Source organism: Pimephales promelas, chromosome 1 (genome assembly GCF_988280905.1).
Source record: "Pimephales promelas chromosome 1, fPimPro1.hap1.1, whole genome shotgun sequence".
Taxonomy (NCBI): Eukaryota; Metazoa; Chordata; class Actinopteri; order Cypriniformes; family Leuciscidae; genus Pimephales; species Pimephales promelas.
Window position 1 is genome coordinate 1198454 of NC_142769.1, and position 18037 is coordinate 1216490.

General features: G+C 37.6%; 2 protein-coding genes across 4 annotated transcripts; one reads left to right on the forward strand and one right to left on the reverse strand.

The window, feature by feature from the left end:
* The first annotated feature begins 1223 nt into the window (after positions 1 to 1223).
* On the forward strand, positions 1224 to 12217 carry cdt1 (chromatin licensing and DNA replication factor 1). 3 transcript variants are annotated; one of them, XM_039690756.2, is made up of 10 exons: positions 1224 to 1783; positions 2942 to 3079; positions 3158 to 3393; positions 3514 to 3708; positions 4746 to 4891; positions 5496 to 5596; positions 7317 to 7505; positions 7677 to 7808; positions 9636 to 9837; positions 11602 to 12217. In XM_039690756.2, exons 1-10 carry the CDS (start codon positions 1313 to 1315, stop codon positions 11757 to 11759), a joined length of 1968 nt encoding a protein of 655 aa, XP_039546690.2. In that variant the 5' UTR covers positions 1224 to 1312; the 3' UTR covers positions 11760 to 12217. The 3 variants fall into 3 exon arrangements, with proteins under 3 accessions (XP_039546690.2, XP_039546691.2, XP_039546692.2); XM_039690757.2 differs by having other exon boundaries at positions 3161 to 3393; XM_039690758.2 differs by lacking the exon at positions 2942 to 3079.
* On the reverse strand, positions 11788 to 17621 carry aprt (adenine phosphoribosyltransferase). Its single transcript, XM_039690761.2, has 5 exons — positions 17489 to 17621; positions 17243 to 17346; positions 14560 to 14693; positions 14348 to 14426; positions 11788 to 13338 (listed from the first exon to the last, which is right to left on the reverse strand). The coding sequence occupies exons 1-5, from the start codon at positions 17563 to 17565 to the stop codon at positions 13199 to 13201; spliced, it is 534 nt and encodes a 177-aa protein (XP_039546695.2). The 5' UTR covers positions 17566 to 17621; the 3' UTR covers positions 11788 to 13198.
* Positions 17622 to 18037: the final 416 nt, after the last annotated feature.

Here is an 18037-nt window from a genome sequence, read left to right on the forward strand (position 1 = left end):
AACGTTACTGAGGATGTGCAGAAGTGTAACGTGCGCGTGCCATAAAATGTGACCGTTATTTATTCCGCGCGTGTCAGTTCAGTAGCAAAATTGATATATATTCTGATGTTATTCGTTGAAAAGAAACAAATTGTTTAATGTATTGGCTTAGCCATGGTGGGTGTCACTACTAACAGGGTTGTGTGTAGCCCATAGACTGTAGTAAAAAACAAAAAAAAAAAAAAAAAAAAAAATGTTGTCTCTCCTAAATTAAAATGTTATGCTGGCTCCATCTAGTGGTGACTTTGGGTAACGAGTCTTGTTTTGTATTAGACGAGAGTAAAGTTTAAATTGTATTGTTTTTTTGTTTTTGTTTTTTCAAACTATAAGTCAATGGTGCCTTAGAACTCTTTGGTTAACCACATTTTCCAAAATATTTTATTTTGTTGTCTGGACCAATTTGGGGGTGAGTAAGAGATGACAGAATTTCTGTGTGTGTGTGTGTGTGTGTGTGTGTGTGTGTGCGTGTGTGTGTGTGTGTGTGTGTGTGTGTGTGTGTGTGTGTGTGTGTGTGTGTGTGTGTGTGTGTGTGTGAATATCAGTTTAATGCACTCTTTTTTTTCTTGGATCCAGAATTTCCAGATGAAGTACATTTAAAAACAATTAATGGTGTGCATACTCGTTTGCAGCTGAGTGTCACACTTGCTGTTAAATGATTAACAGTGTAACTAATTTAAAATGATTGATTTATCCTTAGAAATGCAAATTTTACAATACATAGAGCGAATATAATCCCATCAATCCAAGACCCAACAACCAAAATGACTGCTAAACGTGGTAAAAGTCAAGTCAAGTCAAGTCACATTTATTTATATAGCGCTTTTCACAATACAGATTGTATCAAAGCAGCTTCACAGTGATAACATGAAAGTAGTACAACACAGATCAATAATATTGCTAAACACTAAATAACCCCAACTGAGCAAGCCAAAAGCAAGCCAAAAGCAAGGCGACAAAGTAGAATAAAACATAGAAAAAAAAAAGTAGATGATTTTTTTTTTTAAATAACACAAGGAGCCAAATCAAATTATATTTACTATAGTACTATATAAACGTGAAGTGTTTATTATTTATTGAGGATAGCATGTTTTACAGTCAGTTTTGCGAGTGTTTGATCAGAGGGAGAGGGGCGTGGTTAAAAGCCATGCTCTGCCTACATAAGTCACATGATCCGATTTCGCGCGAAAGTTAGTCTCGGAAGAAAACGCTGAGGGGAACTTCCGGTGGGATAATAACAATTGCCTCACGCCACGGATCTCATTCGTACCGAAGAATGGCTCAAGCGCGGGTTACCGATTATTTTGCACAGAATAAGAAGGGTGGTGTTGGTCGATCTGGCCGGTCGAAGGGACAAAAACTGTCCGTGGATGTTTCAGAATCGGCGGTTATCGCTAAACCAAGAACATCGTCCAGAGCCACACGGTCTTCGCGCGTTCCCGCAACACCAGAACCGCAGAAACACGTTCATCAGGAGTTCCTCAAAGTCATCGATGAGGTTCTGTCAGCGGACACGATAGAAACCTCGACAGATGTGAGTAGTGTGAGCTTAACGGCGAGTCCCCGAACCCCTAAACGGACCTCGGCGGAGTTCGACGTGTGTTCGGTGGTCTTCCCGTCCACAGCCGAACAGCACAGCAGCGCCAAGAAGCGCCTGAGACTCGGCAGAACTTCCCCTCAGGATCGCACGGTTCCGAAGACCGCGAGGAAGAGGCTCGATCTGCTGAAACACGACGATAAAGAGCAGGTATCCATCGATAAATGTTTCGTTCAAAACAGAAGAACGCGACGCTCAGTAAAACGCGACGTGGACGCAAATGTAACGTTACATCCATTTAAAAATGTCTACTACTCTTAACACAACTTTAAAAAACTGCTGTTGCTTAATTTTAAACTGTTCATTCTTAATTTAAAACTCTTCATTGAATTTTAAGTTTTTCGCTTAATTCGTCTAAAAAACAAACAAACAAAAAAAGGGATTAATGGGGCTTAAAACGATGTTGCTGGGTATTGTAGTTAATTGTTGAATACAAATGATCCATGATTAAAAAAGTAATTAAAAAATAAACGTGAATTGAACATTGAATTACACATTGTTGAATGTGTACATTCATTTAAAATGGCCATAATGTATTACTTTAGACCTCTTTTTTTTACATTTTTTTATGCGTTAGACTCATTACAAACTGAGATTACTTTACTTTAAACCGATAATAATTAATTTTAACATTTTCTATAGAGTAGTATTTTGCTTCAATCGTCCCAAAAACATTTCTATTTTATTCAATAATCCACCGAAACGACAAATATTGCTGGGTAGATTACTTGTGAATTGTATTGCATTACTAACTACAAATTATACACGATTATATGTAGTTAGTAACGTAACTTAATCTATTAATTTTTCTTAATCTAACGTAGCTTTTCTATTAAAATTGTATTGTTAAACTACTTTTAATGTAATTTGTTTATAATAATGTGAATGGTATAATATTGTACCAATATTGATAAAAATAAACACGAGAGAAAATTCTTAAAGTTTTTATTAAAGTTTATTTGAGTAGAAACCGTGATAAAACACTACTCCAGGGTTTTATAACTGTGTGAAAAGTTAATTAAATCAGTTAAATTACAAGAAATAAGAAATTGTTGTTTTGAAAATGGAAAATTTAAAAGATTAAACAAATTCTGAATAATTGACCATTTTGTGAATATCAAGTTATCATGCAAGTTTATAGTTAATAGATTGTTTAATTTCATTAGCATGTTGTGCTAATGTATACTTTTAGTTCAAGTATGTTAGGTGAAGTAGACTAGGCTACATTGGTTTGCTGTTCTGTGTGTGCATGTGTGTATTGGTGTGGTGTTAATGACTGCTAATCCAACCTGTCTTATCTTGATGTAGCGCATTGAGCCTTTGTCCAATGGCATCGCTCAGGCTCCTCAACAAACCGCCAGCAAAGACTCAAAAAATACTGTTAATCACAATGCAAATATCTCCCCCGGTGGAGACGATCGGCCGAGGCGGACGAGCCGGAGCAAGGTAACGAACGCGCGGGGGTCTTCAGGAACCTCCCGGTGTCCTCGAGCTTCGCTAATCACGCCGCTTGTGTTCTTTCAGAAGACGTTTTCTCGAGAGGACGTGTCTGCGCTAAAGTCGAAGCTGCAGAAACTGAAAGGACAGTCCGAAGCCGTAGCGAACCCCTCGCCCACTCCCGTTTCGACACTAGCGGAGCTGAAAGCGAGGCTCGACGCGGCCCGCGAGATCTCCGCAAAGGTTCAGCAGAGAAAGGCCGAGCGAGATGCGACGGATGCTAACGCTACGGAGGCGCAGGCTCGGCCTGAACCAGAGCAAAGGTGAGGTTCGCTGGCCGATGCAGATGTGTGTTTACTCGATGACGGCTCCGCATTACCTCAGAGATGCTTTGTGTGTTTTGTTGCTGAAGTAGTGTGTGTGTGTGTGTGTGTGTGTTTCAGAGAGAAGCTCCCAGCTTATCAGCGCTTCCACACCCTCGCTCGGGACGTCCCGCCCGGGCTTACCCTGCCCTACCACTACAGAGTCCTGTCCGAGATGTTTCGCAGTACGGAGACCATCGTCGGGATGCTGTTCAACCGCTCCGAGACCGTCACGTTCGCCAAGGTCAAGCAAGGGGTCCAAGACATGATGCACAAGTAAGAGTCAACCGTCTACACACACACCGTGGCAACAGAATCACCATTGGCTCGTCATTTATTTAGTTTACTTCGCCAGACTGATATGCAGTGTGTTTATATATATATATATGAAGAGTTCAGATGCAAAAGCCTCTAAGTGCCATTTGAAATTTTCTTCTACAATGATCATTTTTATCAAGCTTGTATATTTAAGTTCAGTGATTTCACTTAAATGGCAATGATAATTACCTATTAATTGTTATTTAAGTGAAATTACTGAACTTAAATATACAAGCTTGATAAAAATGACCATTCTAGTAGAAAACTTCAAATGGCATTTAGAGGCTTTTGCATCTATGTAAACAAACTTTTATTTTGGATGCGATTAATTGCATCCAAAAAAAGTTTGTTTACATAATGTTTGTATTGTGTATAAATATTTTGTATATGTAAAAACACATGCATGTATACATTTAATACAAATTTTATATAAAAGAAATTAAAATACAGTATGTACATGCAAATTTTTCTTAAATATATGCGTGTATTACAAAATTATTTTATAACACAAAATTATTTTTGATGCAATTAATCGTTGCCCAGCGATTCATATTTATTTTAGCTGGGTTCATGAATATCAATCATGTGATTTGCTGAAATCAAAACGGGGATGAGCTCCAGCCAATGAGGTTGTTGTTTGTGCATTAGCTCCGCCCACTACTGAAAAAAACGTCATATCTTCTGCTTGCTCTTAAAAGCTGAAAAATTCCAAATTTATTTTGACAGAAAAATGCCAAAAAATATAATGTACATGTTGCGTGGTATAGAAGTCACGCACACACGAGAGTTTACGATCCGTCTATTGAGCTACATTGAAATAGTCTTATGTATAAACCTATGCTAAACTTATACTTATCCTCTAGCACACACACTGGCGAGTAAAATCAAAAAATGATTAGTCAATGGTTAATGATAGACGTATGCGAGTGATTTACTTGCGTTGAAGCGCCTGCTGAATTGAACTCTGGGTAACCCTAGTTCTGCTCTCCTCGCAGGCGTTTTGAGGAGCGCCACCTGGGGCAGATAAAGGAGGTGTACCCTTCTGCCTACACCTTTCGCCAGGAGAAGAACGTCCCCTCGTTCAGTGCCGCCGTGAAGAAGTCCAGCTATCAGCTCACCATGGAGCCGCTCATTGAAGAAGGTGAGGAACAAGCGAGGAATAAAACGTTTATTTGGTGTTTAACATGCCAAACCGAAAACAATAATGCATCCATCTGAAATTAACGTCAGTAACTGCGCAGCTCATTCAATACAAACATGGATGCTACTGAGATTTAGCATCAGCATTTAGCTTTTGTTTTAAATTGGGTTGAACTTGAAACTACATAAAACTGGCCTTAAATAAGTATTAATTGTATACGTGAAACTTAAAGGCAACAACTGGATATTTAACAACATAATCAACACGAATTAAACAATCCACATGATGATGTTTAGCTATTTACTCAGCATTTGTGCTTTGTTTTTAAATCCGGTGCAAAGAAAAAAAAAGGTCTTGCCAGTGAAACTAAATAAATCATTCCAAAATGTTCAATGCATCGAGTAAAACACTTTTTAAAAATCAAAATAAGTAATTTTAAGGTAAAATAGAAATGATCATCCTATACAGAACTGACGTTTACTTTTAACTTTTCAAAAGTGCATGCAATTTTACAAAAAAAAACAACGTTTTGCTTTTTACCCAAATCATGCGGCCGTGACATATGTTAAGTGTATTTATTTTAATAACGTGTTTCTCTCCGCAGAGTTTAACGGCACTCGTCCAGTGCTGTCGGTCTCTCGTCTCTTGGAAAGAAGGCGCATTTTTCACCAAAACCTTGTCGAGATCGTGAAGGGACACCACAAGGTAAGCCGTTTTACTCGCATGAGTTTGGGATATTATGTTTTTCTGTTCCATCATGACTGGGTTCCCTCGGCTCGTTTAAGGAGTCGTTCACTTTTAAAAAAAACTTTTGCTGATAATTTCCTCACCCCCATGTCATCCAAGATGTCCATGTCATTCTTTCTTCAGTCAAAAAGAAATTAAGGTTTTTGATAAACAATCCAGGATTTTCTCCATATAATGGACTTCAATGGGGTCCAAACGGTTCAAGGTCCAAATGAGAGTTTTAGTGCAGCTTCAAAGGGCTTTAAACGACACCAGACGATGAATAAGAGTCTTATCAGGCGAAACGATCGCTCATTTAAAAAATAAATTAAAAAAGTAAGTTTTATAAGCACAAATGCTCGCCTTGGTCTGTTCTGTGATGTACGTTCGTGAATCTCCTGTTCGAACTCATTCATCAAAATGAACAAATCATGACTCAAAGGGTCCCAGATAAGACCCTTATTCATCGTCTGGAATCGTTTAAAGCCCTTTGAACAGTTTGCACTGAAACTCTCATTTGGACCTTGAACCGTTTGGTTCCCATTGAAGTCCATTATATGGCAAACCCTGGAATGTTTTCATCAAAAATCGTAATAATTTCTTTTCGACTGAAGGAAGAAAGACATGGACATCTTGGATGACATGGGGGTGAGTAAATTATCAGCAAAAGTTTTTTTTTTTTTAACGTGAACTACTCCTTTAAGTTTGTGAATCTGGAAAACATAAACTCAAGGCTCTGGAAAGTTTTTGAAAATAAACATGCACAGATACAAATAGAATATCAGATCGGTCCTATGGCCAAAAATCAAGGTAACACAATGTAAACTTGCTCACAATTGAAATATGTCCCCACATTAGTCCTTCAATTTAAGGGTATTGGACCTGGAAAGTCCTTGAGTTTGAAATTGAGCCAGACCGATTTATTGGCGGACCGATATTATCGGCCGATATTAGGCATTTTCCAAACTATCGGTATCGGCAGTTATAATGGCCGATAAATGAACATTTCAAAAATAAAATAAAAATGGACGAAACGCTTGAACCATGTCATGAGTGTTGGAGTTGTATAGTTTGTCCACCAGAGGGCACTCTACACGTTCCTGTTGGCAACACTCGTGTACACGCCACACATCCCGTGCATAAGTTAGCTTTTCTTTTACACGTGTGTGAAATCCAACGACGCCAAGTGTGCGCTGCAATGCAGACTTTCGTTCTGTGATGGATTTAGAATCGTAAATAGTAGGTTTTCGAAGGCCGGCAGCAACTGATGATCGAAAATGTTTTGATGTAGCTTGATGGAAAGAATTTAAAAAGTACAGGTGAAGGGATAAGCAAGCTGACATTGTAATTATAAGGTAGCTTATAAGGCAATGTAGGGACTAATTATTATTTTATTGATCAGAACTTTAATATATTTTGATGTTGTGACAATAAAAGAAACATTTTTATTATTTTAGTTGACTCATGAATAACTACAAATAACTAATGTTAGGGAAATCTGTTAATGTTTTGTTTGCGCGTTTCTAAAATAAAAAAATATCGGCCGACTTTAAACCAACAAATATTTGTATTGGTATCGGCCTTCAAAGTCCTTTATCGGTCGGGCTCTAAAGTGTGGGAACCCTGTGATGATGAGTTTTGGATATTATGTTTTTTTGCCATTTCCAATCATGTGTCGTCTTTCTTATGTTGGATACAGAAGTTCCTGGCTTCCCTAAACCCTCCCATGGTCATCCCCGATGACAAACTGACCCGCTGGCATCCGAGGTTCAATGTGGACGAGGTTCCCGACGTCAAGCCCGCGGACTTGCCTCAACCCCCTCAAACTGAGAAACTGAGCTCGGCCCAGGAGGTGTTGGACCGGGCTCGAGCGCTCATGACGCCCAAGGTGAGCGACTAGCGCCCTTTTCCATACGGTTTCAGGGTACTGGCCCTTTAAGGTTTTAGGATGCTGCTTATTGCAGTCCTTAACCAAAAACTAGCGTTTTAAGTCTTTAAATGCGGTCATTTATTTGTATTGTACTGATCATCACTGAGTTCTGTCCTTCTCTCGCTCCAGATGGAGAAGGCGTTGGCTAACATGGCGTTGAAGACTGCAGAGAGCGCGCGCGCTGAAGAGCCCGAGGCCGCAGAGAAACCAGCCGAAACACCCGGCGCGCTCAAGGGCGTCTCTCAGTCCCTGCTGGAGAGGGTGAGCTACTACATCTCCACATGTTCAAGTGTGTGTCACACCGCGAGAGTTTGGCCGTCTGAGGCGACGAGACACTCCATTACACTTCAGATAGTTTTTCCAAATGTTTTCTGTCATTTTAGCTAGTTTTTATCACGCTGATGTTAGTTTAAGTCTTGGATATTTATTTATTTATTTTTTTAACGGGAAAGTGACGTCAGCTTCTCTAAACATAGTCACTGAAGCACCAACAGACTTTTTGGGAAGAGATTTGGGAGCTTGTACTTTAATTTCTACACTTCATAACCGCTTATTTCTCACCGACACGAGTTATTCTACCGTAAACTGTACTAACAGTTGATATCGCGGCTCCAGGTCTCAAATCTAGGGCTGTAGTCGACCAAAGTCTTATCCTGCGCAACGATTAGTCGACTAAAAAAAAAAACAACAAAAAAAAAACGTGATGTTTTGATTAAACATTTTTTAAACAATTGTCATTGAGCATTTATAAAACAACAACGAAAAAACATCACAAATAAATAAAACTATGATAATAATACAATTCTTTGAAAATTAAGTGATTTTTTTTTTTTTTTTTAACTGCAAAAAGTGAAGAGCTGTGTCCTCTGTCCAATCGCGCACCGGACCACACCACACGCTACAAAATATAACTGCTATCTGCCACATCATGAAAAATCCCAACAAAAGCTCTCGTTTATACAGGCTTTATATTCTTCTTTACTTTCAAAGCTTTGGGTTAACTTTCGTCCTGACGATCAAGGCGTTTTAAACAACACACAAACCCAAATAGCCTAAAAACAATCCTAATAATAGGCTGTAGGACCGCATATAGGTTTATTTTCGTTTTGCGCATTATTTAGACTATTTTCAAATGTGTCAAGTGTACAAATAAAAACGAAAACACAATCTATTGAGTCAGCATGATATAGCCGTTAAAAGGCTGCTCGCGTCTTTTGCGCGCTCAAGTTCGATTTCAATCGTAGGTGCGCGACTTGCGCGCTCATAAATCGCCTCCCTCCACAGTCTTGTCGTCTTTGTTTTAAAATGCAACCAGACAAAAGATTTAGATTTCCTGGACATTTTGTCGACTAAAGCCAAAACAAGCAGCGTTCTAACTGAATAGACCTTATTCAGAGCAGCGCCATGACAGGTATGAAAGTGAGGCTGTGAGGGATAGACGTACCGTGTTTCCAATGGCATCAAAGCTGAATAAAGCTCCCAGATTACTTACAATTTTCCAAAGCTTACATTGTCAGGAGTTTTTTGTCAACTGAAACTTCTTGGAAAGATATTTTTCCAGTGTTTCATGAGCAGAGCAATCCGAAAACACATTAAATAACAGTACAGCCCATTGAAGAGATGCAAGTCTATCCCTCACAGCCTCGCTTTCATTCTCATTAAAAATCAAAGATGGCGCTGCCGTGAATAAGGCGTATGAATACAGCGTCCCTTACCGAGCGCGAGCAGCAGCGCAGTCAGCCACAGGTGCGGTTCCCGAGTGTATTATGTGTGCGCTAAACTGTGGCGCTGTTACAAAAATAGCCTAAATTAACGCATTTTAAAGTTGGGGACAAAACATAGGCTAATTATATTTAGAATACAGTAATAAATAACTGCTTATAAAAGGAGTAAATCATTGAAAAATTCTTTCTATTGGTAAAAAAAATGTCAGTCGACCAAGACGGCATCGACCGACTAGTCGGCTAAACGACTAAAGTTGACAGCCCTACTCAAATCTTTGGTTAAAGACACCTTTTCACCAATGGAAGAGTAAAAGAGTTTCGTCCATCTTTTTTTTTTTTTTAATCCGCATCGGTCTCTTTTCAGATTCGAGCTAAAGAGGCTCAGAAGCTGCGGGCCGCGATGACAAGAGACCCGGAGCAGGAGCGGCGCCTGGTGATGATGTCACGGCTGCCGGAGCTAGCCCGGATCCTGCGCAACGTGTTCGTAGCGGAGAAGAAGCCGGCCCTCCTCATGGAGCTCGTCTGCAACCGTGTGATCGCGAGCTACCGGTCTCCGCTCAGCTGCGGTCAGTGCTCCAGTTATTTAGAAAATATCTCATTTTAAGACCCTTTTAAAGAAATTAAAGCCAGGAGAGTTCACCCAAAAATTAAAACTGTGTCAGTAATGAAGTGTAACACAAATGAAGATGTTTCTAAACAAATCTGAGGTTTGTGTCCTTCCATAGACGGCAACGTCATGCAACTTTCAAGGCTCAGAAAGGTAGTAAAGACACCGTTAAAACAGTCCATGTGACTCCGGTGGTTCAATGTTAATGTTATGAAGCGTGCAAAAAAAACCTAAAATAACGACTGTATTCAACAATCTCTTCACATCCATGTCATTCTCCTACGCTGTTGAAGTGTAAACCGCACGTCGATGGCGTAGGAGAACCACTGGAGTCACATGGACCGTTTTAACGGTGTCTTTACTACCTTTCTGGGCCTTGAAAGTGTCAATGACGTCCATGTCAATGGAGAGACTGAAACCTCTTGGATTTCATCAGATTCTGGAGATGAGCGAAGGTCTTACGGGTTTGGGATGACATGGAGGGTAAATAATGATATAATTTTCATTTTTTGGGTGAACTATCCCTTTAAGACCTATTTAAGATTGTTTTAATATCTTTTAAAGTAATTAAGACCCATTTAAGATGTATTATGTTTTGAAAGAAAGATTAATCGTACAGCCCTACGTTTAAGATTATTAAGACCTTTTAAGATATTAACAGAATATATTATATTAAATATTGTAATATTTTGAAAGAAAGACCCGCTTCTTAGTTCAGAATAAGTTTCCCTGCTACATTTGTTCAGGTCGGGTTCGGGTCATTTGGGGATTTTCTTTTTTCTGAATATGCACATTGGACTAAAACATACTGATTTTACTAAGCCATGGTATGACTTATTTATTTTAAACCCATTTTTGGTGTTCCTGACATACGAAAAGTGATTTATAAATCTCTCATTACTCCAAATCACCAAATACTGAATTTGAAGAAACTTGTTTTCTAAGTATGACATGTTTTTATATCTATTTTTTGGATCGTATGGGCTTTTGCACCTCGATTTGTGCATAATTTTAAAGCAATATTGAATAATGTAAATATTTTGTATTCATTACACTAGTGCGCTTTAACGTTTAAGCAGGAAGTTTGTTCCAGTTTGTACAAAATTGAAGCATTTCAAAACAAACTTCCTGGTTCAACATTAAAGCGCACTAGCTATAAATTATGCAAAATATTTAAAACATTTATTCAATATCGCCGATTACCCACAAATAATGCTTAAGCTAAGATCAATTTCTGACGCGTGTACAGTTTAATCCACTATTGTTACCTAGTTTTCCTTGCATGAACATTTAATGAAATAATTATTTTTCAGGAAATTAAGAAATAATTATATTAAATAAGAAATAATTATATTAAGTAATTAACGTTTAAGGAAACATATATTTGCTTGCGCTCGCTTGCGCCCTCTTGTGGACATTAGAGACTACAGAACTTTAGTCCTCTTACATTAAAGTATTGCCTTTAAAACTCAAATATCTGATTTTTGCAAATATTTAAGAGAAATTAGAGTGTATCTTTTGATTTTGACAGCCCTACCACACAAACAATGTATAATAAACTCTGCAATCCACAAAAAAAGTCAAGTTTGATTTCACAATGTGTCGCTTTGCTAATCGTGATGATAAAAGAATGATTCGGTAGGTTTTCTCATAGCTAATATGCTCTTAATATCTGTTTTTCATGCTAGTGGATCATTCATATATTGTTTATTTCTGTCTTTAGACGAGATGGAGAAGCACCTTCGCCTATTGGCCGAGTCGACTGAAGCGTGGCTCACGATTCATCCAATCAGGAAAGACTTGTACCTGAAGCTGAACAAGAGCACGGACCTGAACCTTGTGCTGAACGCCCTGAACCAGAAGATGAAGGAGTGTGTCTGAGCCGAAGCAAACACTCCAGACTATCATGTGCAATATTTTTATCATGGATTTTAACTTTTATTATGGAGAAGACTCGTTTTTAGTTTCATTTGTTCATACTTTGTATTTTACAAGTCACTACGTTTTTAACCGAGGTTGTGACATGGTTCTCTGCATCTTGGCACAAGAAGTTGATGGATGTTGGCATGGAGGAATCAATTACAAGATTAATGCATCCAATCATTTACAATAAACTAGTTCATGCTAGAAGTGGTGTTTCATCCTCTCTCTCTCTCTGTACATCACTTGTAGAGACTCAGAGTTGCACAAAGGAATTGCAAATCAAGTTCCTGGTCACATAACAATGATGACATGGGGAATGGATTGCACAAACTCAAACCATACGATACACAACTTTACTGGTGATTTTGAACCGTTTTGTTTGGAAGCTTGTTTCTGCCACTCAATTAAAAAAATAATAATAATAATTGTGACTTTCTCACAATTCTGACTTTTTTTTTCTCACAATTGCGAGTATATATCTTACAATTCTGACTATTTCTCAGAATTGTGAGATGAAAAATCAGAATTGCGTGATAAAAAGTCGCATTGCGAGAAAGTCAAAATTGCGAGATATAAAAATATAAAGTGTGACTTTTTCTCACAATTGCGAGTTTACATCTCACAATTCTGACTTCATAAGATATAATTGCGAGTTTATATGTCAATTCTGACATCTTTTCTCAGAATTGTGAGTTATAAACTCGCAATAGCGACTTATCAGGCCAATTTTGAGGGGGAAATAAGTTTCTAAGATATATCGCTTAGAATATTTTAAATTTTACAATTCTGACTTTATAACTCTCATTTCTGACTATATATCTCGCAATTCTGACTTTATAACTCGCAATTCTGACTTTATAACTCGCAATTCTGACTTTCCATCTTGCAATTCTGAGAAAAAATGTCAGAATTGTGAAATAAAAAGTCGCAATTACCTTTTATATTTTTAATTCTATGGTGTAAACAATAGTTTTGTGAATTGTGTTTTGAACTAGTGATTCAGAGCGAGTGTCAATCTGCTACAGTCATTGTTTTTAAAATATCAATATTTCGCCACTAGAGGGCGATGCTCCGTGAAACTAGAGTTTCTTACTGGTCCGATTAATCAAGTTTACCAACAAATCAATAACATTCTACAGACACTTCATATTTACTGATGTGTTTTTCTGACTGCATTTCCACTGTTCTGGCCAGCAGGGGGCGCCAGGTTCAGTTTATTTTATCAAGCAATTGATTCAAAAAGCTTAATTTCTCCCATCACAACCACAGAAGTCTTTCTTTACTTAACTCTCCTGGTGGAGTTAACACCATTAAACCCATTAAGGGTGAAGTGTTGATTTAAATTGCTTGTATTTCTGAGATGTAAACACACACACACACACGTGTCCTCAGAGACGTCAGTACTGGATTAGAGAGAAGACCGGCGTCGGCTTCAGCTTGTCGGATCCGTTGAGATCTTTGAGTTCGACGACCACCAAACATCCCAAAACCTCGGCTTTCTGCTGTCGGATCAGCTCACACGCCGCGCACAGCGTTCCTACACACACACATCTCAGAATTTAAGTTTCCTGATAAATGTACTGTACGTGATTACGTAATGTAACACCAGCATTAGTGGTTATAAAGTATATAAATGTGTATTTTGTTACAGAACTCTGTGCAAATATCCTCCGCCTTTTTAACCCCCTGGGGTTCTTCGGGTCAATAATGACCCGAAGCGTTTAAATAAAAAAATGTAAAAAATCGTAGCTTCGTCGGGATGGTCCGAAACTTTGTGACTTTAATGGTACTTGGTATATGAACACCCAAAAAAATTGGGGACTGGATGTGAGTAGTCTAAGTGGTTGTAATAAAAATAGTCACACTTGGGGTGTTCGGGTCCGAAAATGAATGGCAAATTGGCAAAAATGTGAAAATACTGAGTTTTTTTGTGCGTACAATCTACAAATCAGCCACGATCTTAAAAAAAAACACAACAGTGAAGGGGTGAATCTATAAAACATCAAGAGTGCAAAACAGACACACACACACACAAACACACCAAAAAAATTCAGATTATACATGTGTTTTGCATTTTTAAAATGATCAGTTTGTCCACCAGATGGCATCCATCTCATTTCAAAAATTGCTTTTATGAGGCCTAGGCTTGACTCTAAAATGAAATACAGCTTTAAAATTAAAAACATATATATATTTTTTTAAACATTTTTTTCTATTACATTCAATGGGGGAAATTTTGGTCATAATTACTGCATTAATACTAATTATACATTTTTTTTATTTTTAAAATTTTCTCAAAACACACAAAAAAGAAAAATATTATAAAAACAAGTAAAAAAATATATATATATTTTTCTTGAAAAGATATTTCAAGCCTTTTTTTGTTATAATTTGATGATTATGGATTACAGATATCAAAAATATTCACAATATTCTAATTTTGAATTTAGGATTTTCATATCTGTAATCCATAATCATCAAAATTATAACAAATAACGGCTTGAAATATCTCACTTTGCATGTAACGAGTCTATAAACACACACACCTCCAGTAGCCAGTAAGTCATCGATGATCAGGATCTTCTGTCCTTCAGAAACGGCGTCCTCCTGCATCTCGGCCTCGGCCTGAAACGTCACACACTCGCGCTCAGACAATCATTTTATGATGTAATAATAATAATAATAATATATATGGAACATGCACATGTTTAATGAGCCACTGAAGACTGGATAACTCATAATAAGTGCTGTAAGTTACCTGCGCGTACTCCAGACTGTACGCCACCGCTCGCGTCGGCCCGGGGAGTTTCCCTTTCTTCCGGATCGGAGCGAATCCCACTCCCAATCTCAGAGCCAGCGGCGGCCCGAACAGAAACCCTCGAGCGTCCAGTCCTGAAACACGGACACACACACGTTACAGAGTACGTTAAACTCAGCGTTCCCATAGAAACGACTGTTATGATCAAATGCTCCAGTAGACGTAAGGATTAATATCTAATTTTTCACAACTGTCCTATATTTAACCCTCTGGGGTTGTTCGGCCCAAATGGACCCGAAGAATTTAAATACATTTTTTTTTAAATCACAGCTTCCTCGGAATGGTCCGAAATTTGGTGACTTTGTTGGTATTTGGTATTTGAACACCCCAAAAAATTGGGGACTGGATGTGAATAGTCTAAGTGGTTGTAATAAAAATAGTCACACTTGGGGTGTTCGCATGGAAAATGAATGGGAAATTGACAAAAATGTGAAAATACTGAGTTTTTTTGTGCGTACAATCTACAAATCAGCCACGATCTTGAAAAAAAGCACACAACAGTGAAGGGGTGAATCTATAAAACATCAAGAGTGCAAAACAGACACACACACACACACACACAAACACACCAAAAAAAAAAATCAGATTATACATGTGTTTTGCATTTTTAAAATGCTCAGTTTGTCCACCAGATGGCATCCATCTCATTCCAAAAATTGCTTTTATGAGGCCTAGGCTTGACTCTAAAATGAAATACAGCTTTAAAAAAAAAAATTAAAAAGTATATATTTTTAAAAATATTTTTTCTATTATGTTCAAAGGGGGAAATTTTGTCATAATTATTGCATTAATATTAATTATAATTTTTTTTTTTTAAATTTTCTCAAAACACCAAAAAAGAAAAGAGAAAATATTATAAAAAACGAGTAAAAAAAAAACGTTTTTTTTTTTTTTTATATGAATCCCGCCCTTTGGCTCCATTTGGAGCACAAATGAACACCTCGAGTGTGACTCTGAAACGAACAACCCCAGAGGGTTAACAGGCACTCGGTTACACTACAGAACGAGCAGAAGTCGATACAGCATCAGTCCTTCCTCTTCTGGTGTGTGTGTCTGAGATTCTCTGTGTAATACTATTAATATAAGATTTTAGAATTATGGGAAACTGTGTCATTTCCTTAAATATAGTGAGTGACAGTATGTGCTCAGCTCACATATACTGTGTGTACCTACTTAACTATATTTTGGGAACAAATTTGTACCCAGAATCTCCCTTTAGGCACGTCCTCATTTGTAAATCTGGTATAAAATAAAGTAATTAAAAGTTTCTAAAAAATAAATGCAGAAAGTGTTGAGGTGTGTAGGTTTAGGGGTCAAGTGTGTGTATGCGTTTTAAAACAACTTTGATTTTGACTCCATGGCCACTTTAAGTCCTCTTTCAATTCAACATTGTTCCTTTAAACTGTAAATTAAGAGGGTTAAACTTTATTTTAAGGTGTCATTGTTATAATGTAATTAAGTAATGAGTAATATTAAGCAAAAATGTGTACTTACTATAGGATTGGGGTTTGGTTGAGGGTTAGTTTCATGTAATTATGCATAATTTACTGTTATTGTTACGGTAAGTGTATGGAGCAAGGACACTGAAATAAAGTGTTGCGAAAGGTTGTAACACACATTACACAACAGGACTCTAACAATCATTAATGCCACTGTATTTAATCAGTTCAGTCTAACTTTGACCAGATCCAGTAATGAATTGTGCAGTTTCAGTTATGAATGTGCAGATCCAGTTATTAATGTGCAGACCCCGTTATTAATGCGGTTATTAATCTGCAGTTTCAGTTATTAATGAGCAGATCCAGTTATTAATGTGCAGACCCCGTTATTAATGTGGTTATTAATCTGCAGTTTCAGTTATTAATGAGCAGATCCAGTTATTAATGTGGTTATTAATCTGTAGTTTCAGTTATTAATGAGCAGATCCAGTTATTAATGTGGTTATTAATCTGCAGTTTCAGTTATTAATGAGCAGATCCAGTTATTAATGTGGTTATTAATCTGCAGTTTCAGTTATTAATGAGCAGATCCAGTTATTAATGTGGTTATTAATCTGCAGTTTCAGTTATTAATGTGCAGACCCCGTTATTAATGTGGTTATTAATCTGCAGTTTCAGTTATTAATGTGCAGACCCCGTTATTAATGTGGTTATTAATCTGCAGTTTCAGTTATTAATGAGCAGATCCAGTTATTAATGTGGTTATTAATCTGCAGTTTCAGTTATTAATGAGCAGATCCAGTTATTAATGTGGTTATTAATCTGCAGTTTCAGTTATTAATGTGCAGATCCAGTTATTAATGTGGTTATTAATCTGCAGTTTCAGTTATTAATGTGCAGACCCCGTTATTAATGCGGTTATTAATCTGCAGTTTCAGTTATTAATGAGCAGATCCAGTTATTAATGTGGTTATTAATCTGCAGTTTCAGTTATTAATGAGCAGATCCAGTTATTAATGTGGTTATTAATCTGCAGTTTCAGTTATTAATGAGCAGATCCAGTTATTAATGTGGTTATTAATCTGCAGTTTCAGTTATTAATGTGCAGACCCCGTTATTAATGCGGTTATTAATGTGCAGTTTCAGTTATTAATGTGCAGATCGAGTTATGATTGTCCTCTTACCGACTATCAGATCCAGCTGAGAGAAAGAGTTCCTCACGTGTTCCTCAAACAGATCTATCACTGCAGTCAGAGCCTTCGGGTTCTTCAGGATCGGGAAAATATCCCTGCGAAACACACACACACACACCTGAAACCAATAATATCCCTGCGAAACACACATTAAACACTCTCTAAAACTAGTCCCTCGTGAACGCGCTTCCGCCGCGCGTTTAACTGGGACTGAGAGATATTAATATTAATACCCACTTGAACGGAATCCCTTTCGTAGGGAAATCTGGGAAAGTTCTTATACATTTGCTGATTAAATCCAGTTTCTCCTCCATCGTGACACACACACACACACGCGCTGCGAGGATTCGGACTCACGCTGGAGTAAAGCACGTGAACGAGACGACCAATAGCGCGCGCTTCCTCACCACGTGACCTACACGTCATCGAATATACTTTTTGGTCATATTTCTTAGCTTAAAAATGTGTTATTTGGTGTTTTCTATTATGGCGAATCTTATCATAAGGAATATTACTTAAGTAGCGTGTTCTGTTACTTAAATTTAGTATTCATAAATGTAAATTTGGAGGAAACAAGCCTTTGTTTGCAGAAATTCAACAATAACTAAATACAATATATCGGGTTTGAAGAATAAGCAAGCTGCAAAGTGTGTTTCTGTCTGTAAACATGTGCACATTTTTGTTTAATTGTTTCTGTATGACTTTTTATGTGTGTTTATTTGGTTTACTCATTGCACCAGCCTGACTATAGTAAATCAACAACAATAAAAAAGTGATAAAATCGAA

What these genes read in the sequence shown, in the direction of transcription:
- cdt1 (XM_039690756.2), top strand. Translation starts at nt 1,313, where the DNA reads ATGGCTCAAGCGCGGGTTACCGATTATTTTGCACAGAATAAGAAGGGT. An exon ending in GGCGGACGAGCCGGAGCAAG is followed by an intron (nt 3,080 to 3,157) that starts GTAACGAACGCG and finishes GTGTTCTTTCAG; the next exon opens with AAGACGTTTTCTCGAGAGGA. An exon ending in CTCAGTCCCTGCTGGAGAGG is followed by an intron (nt 7,809 to 9,635) that starts GTGAGCTACTAC and finishes GTCTCTTTTCAG; the next exon opens with ATTCGAGCTAAAGAGGCTCA.
- aprt (XM_039690761.2), bottom strand. Translation starts at nt 17,565, where the DNA reads ATGGAGGAGAAACTGGATTTAATCAGCAAATGTATAAGAACTTTCCCA. An exon ending in ACAGTCTGGAGTACGCGCAG is followed by an intron (nt 14,427 to 14,559) that starts GTAACTTACAGC and finishes GTGACGTTTCAG; the next exon opens with GCCGAGGCCGAGATGCAGGA. An exon ending in TGACTTACTGGCTACTGGAG is followed by an intron (nt 13,339 to 14,347) that starts GTGTGTGTGTTT and finishes GTGTGTGTGTAG; the next exon opens with GAACGCTGTGCGCGGCGTGT.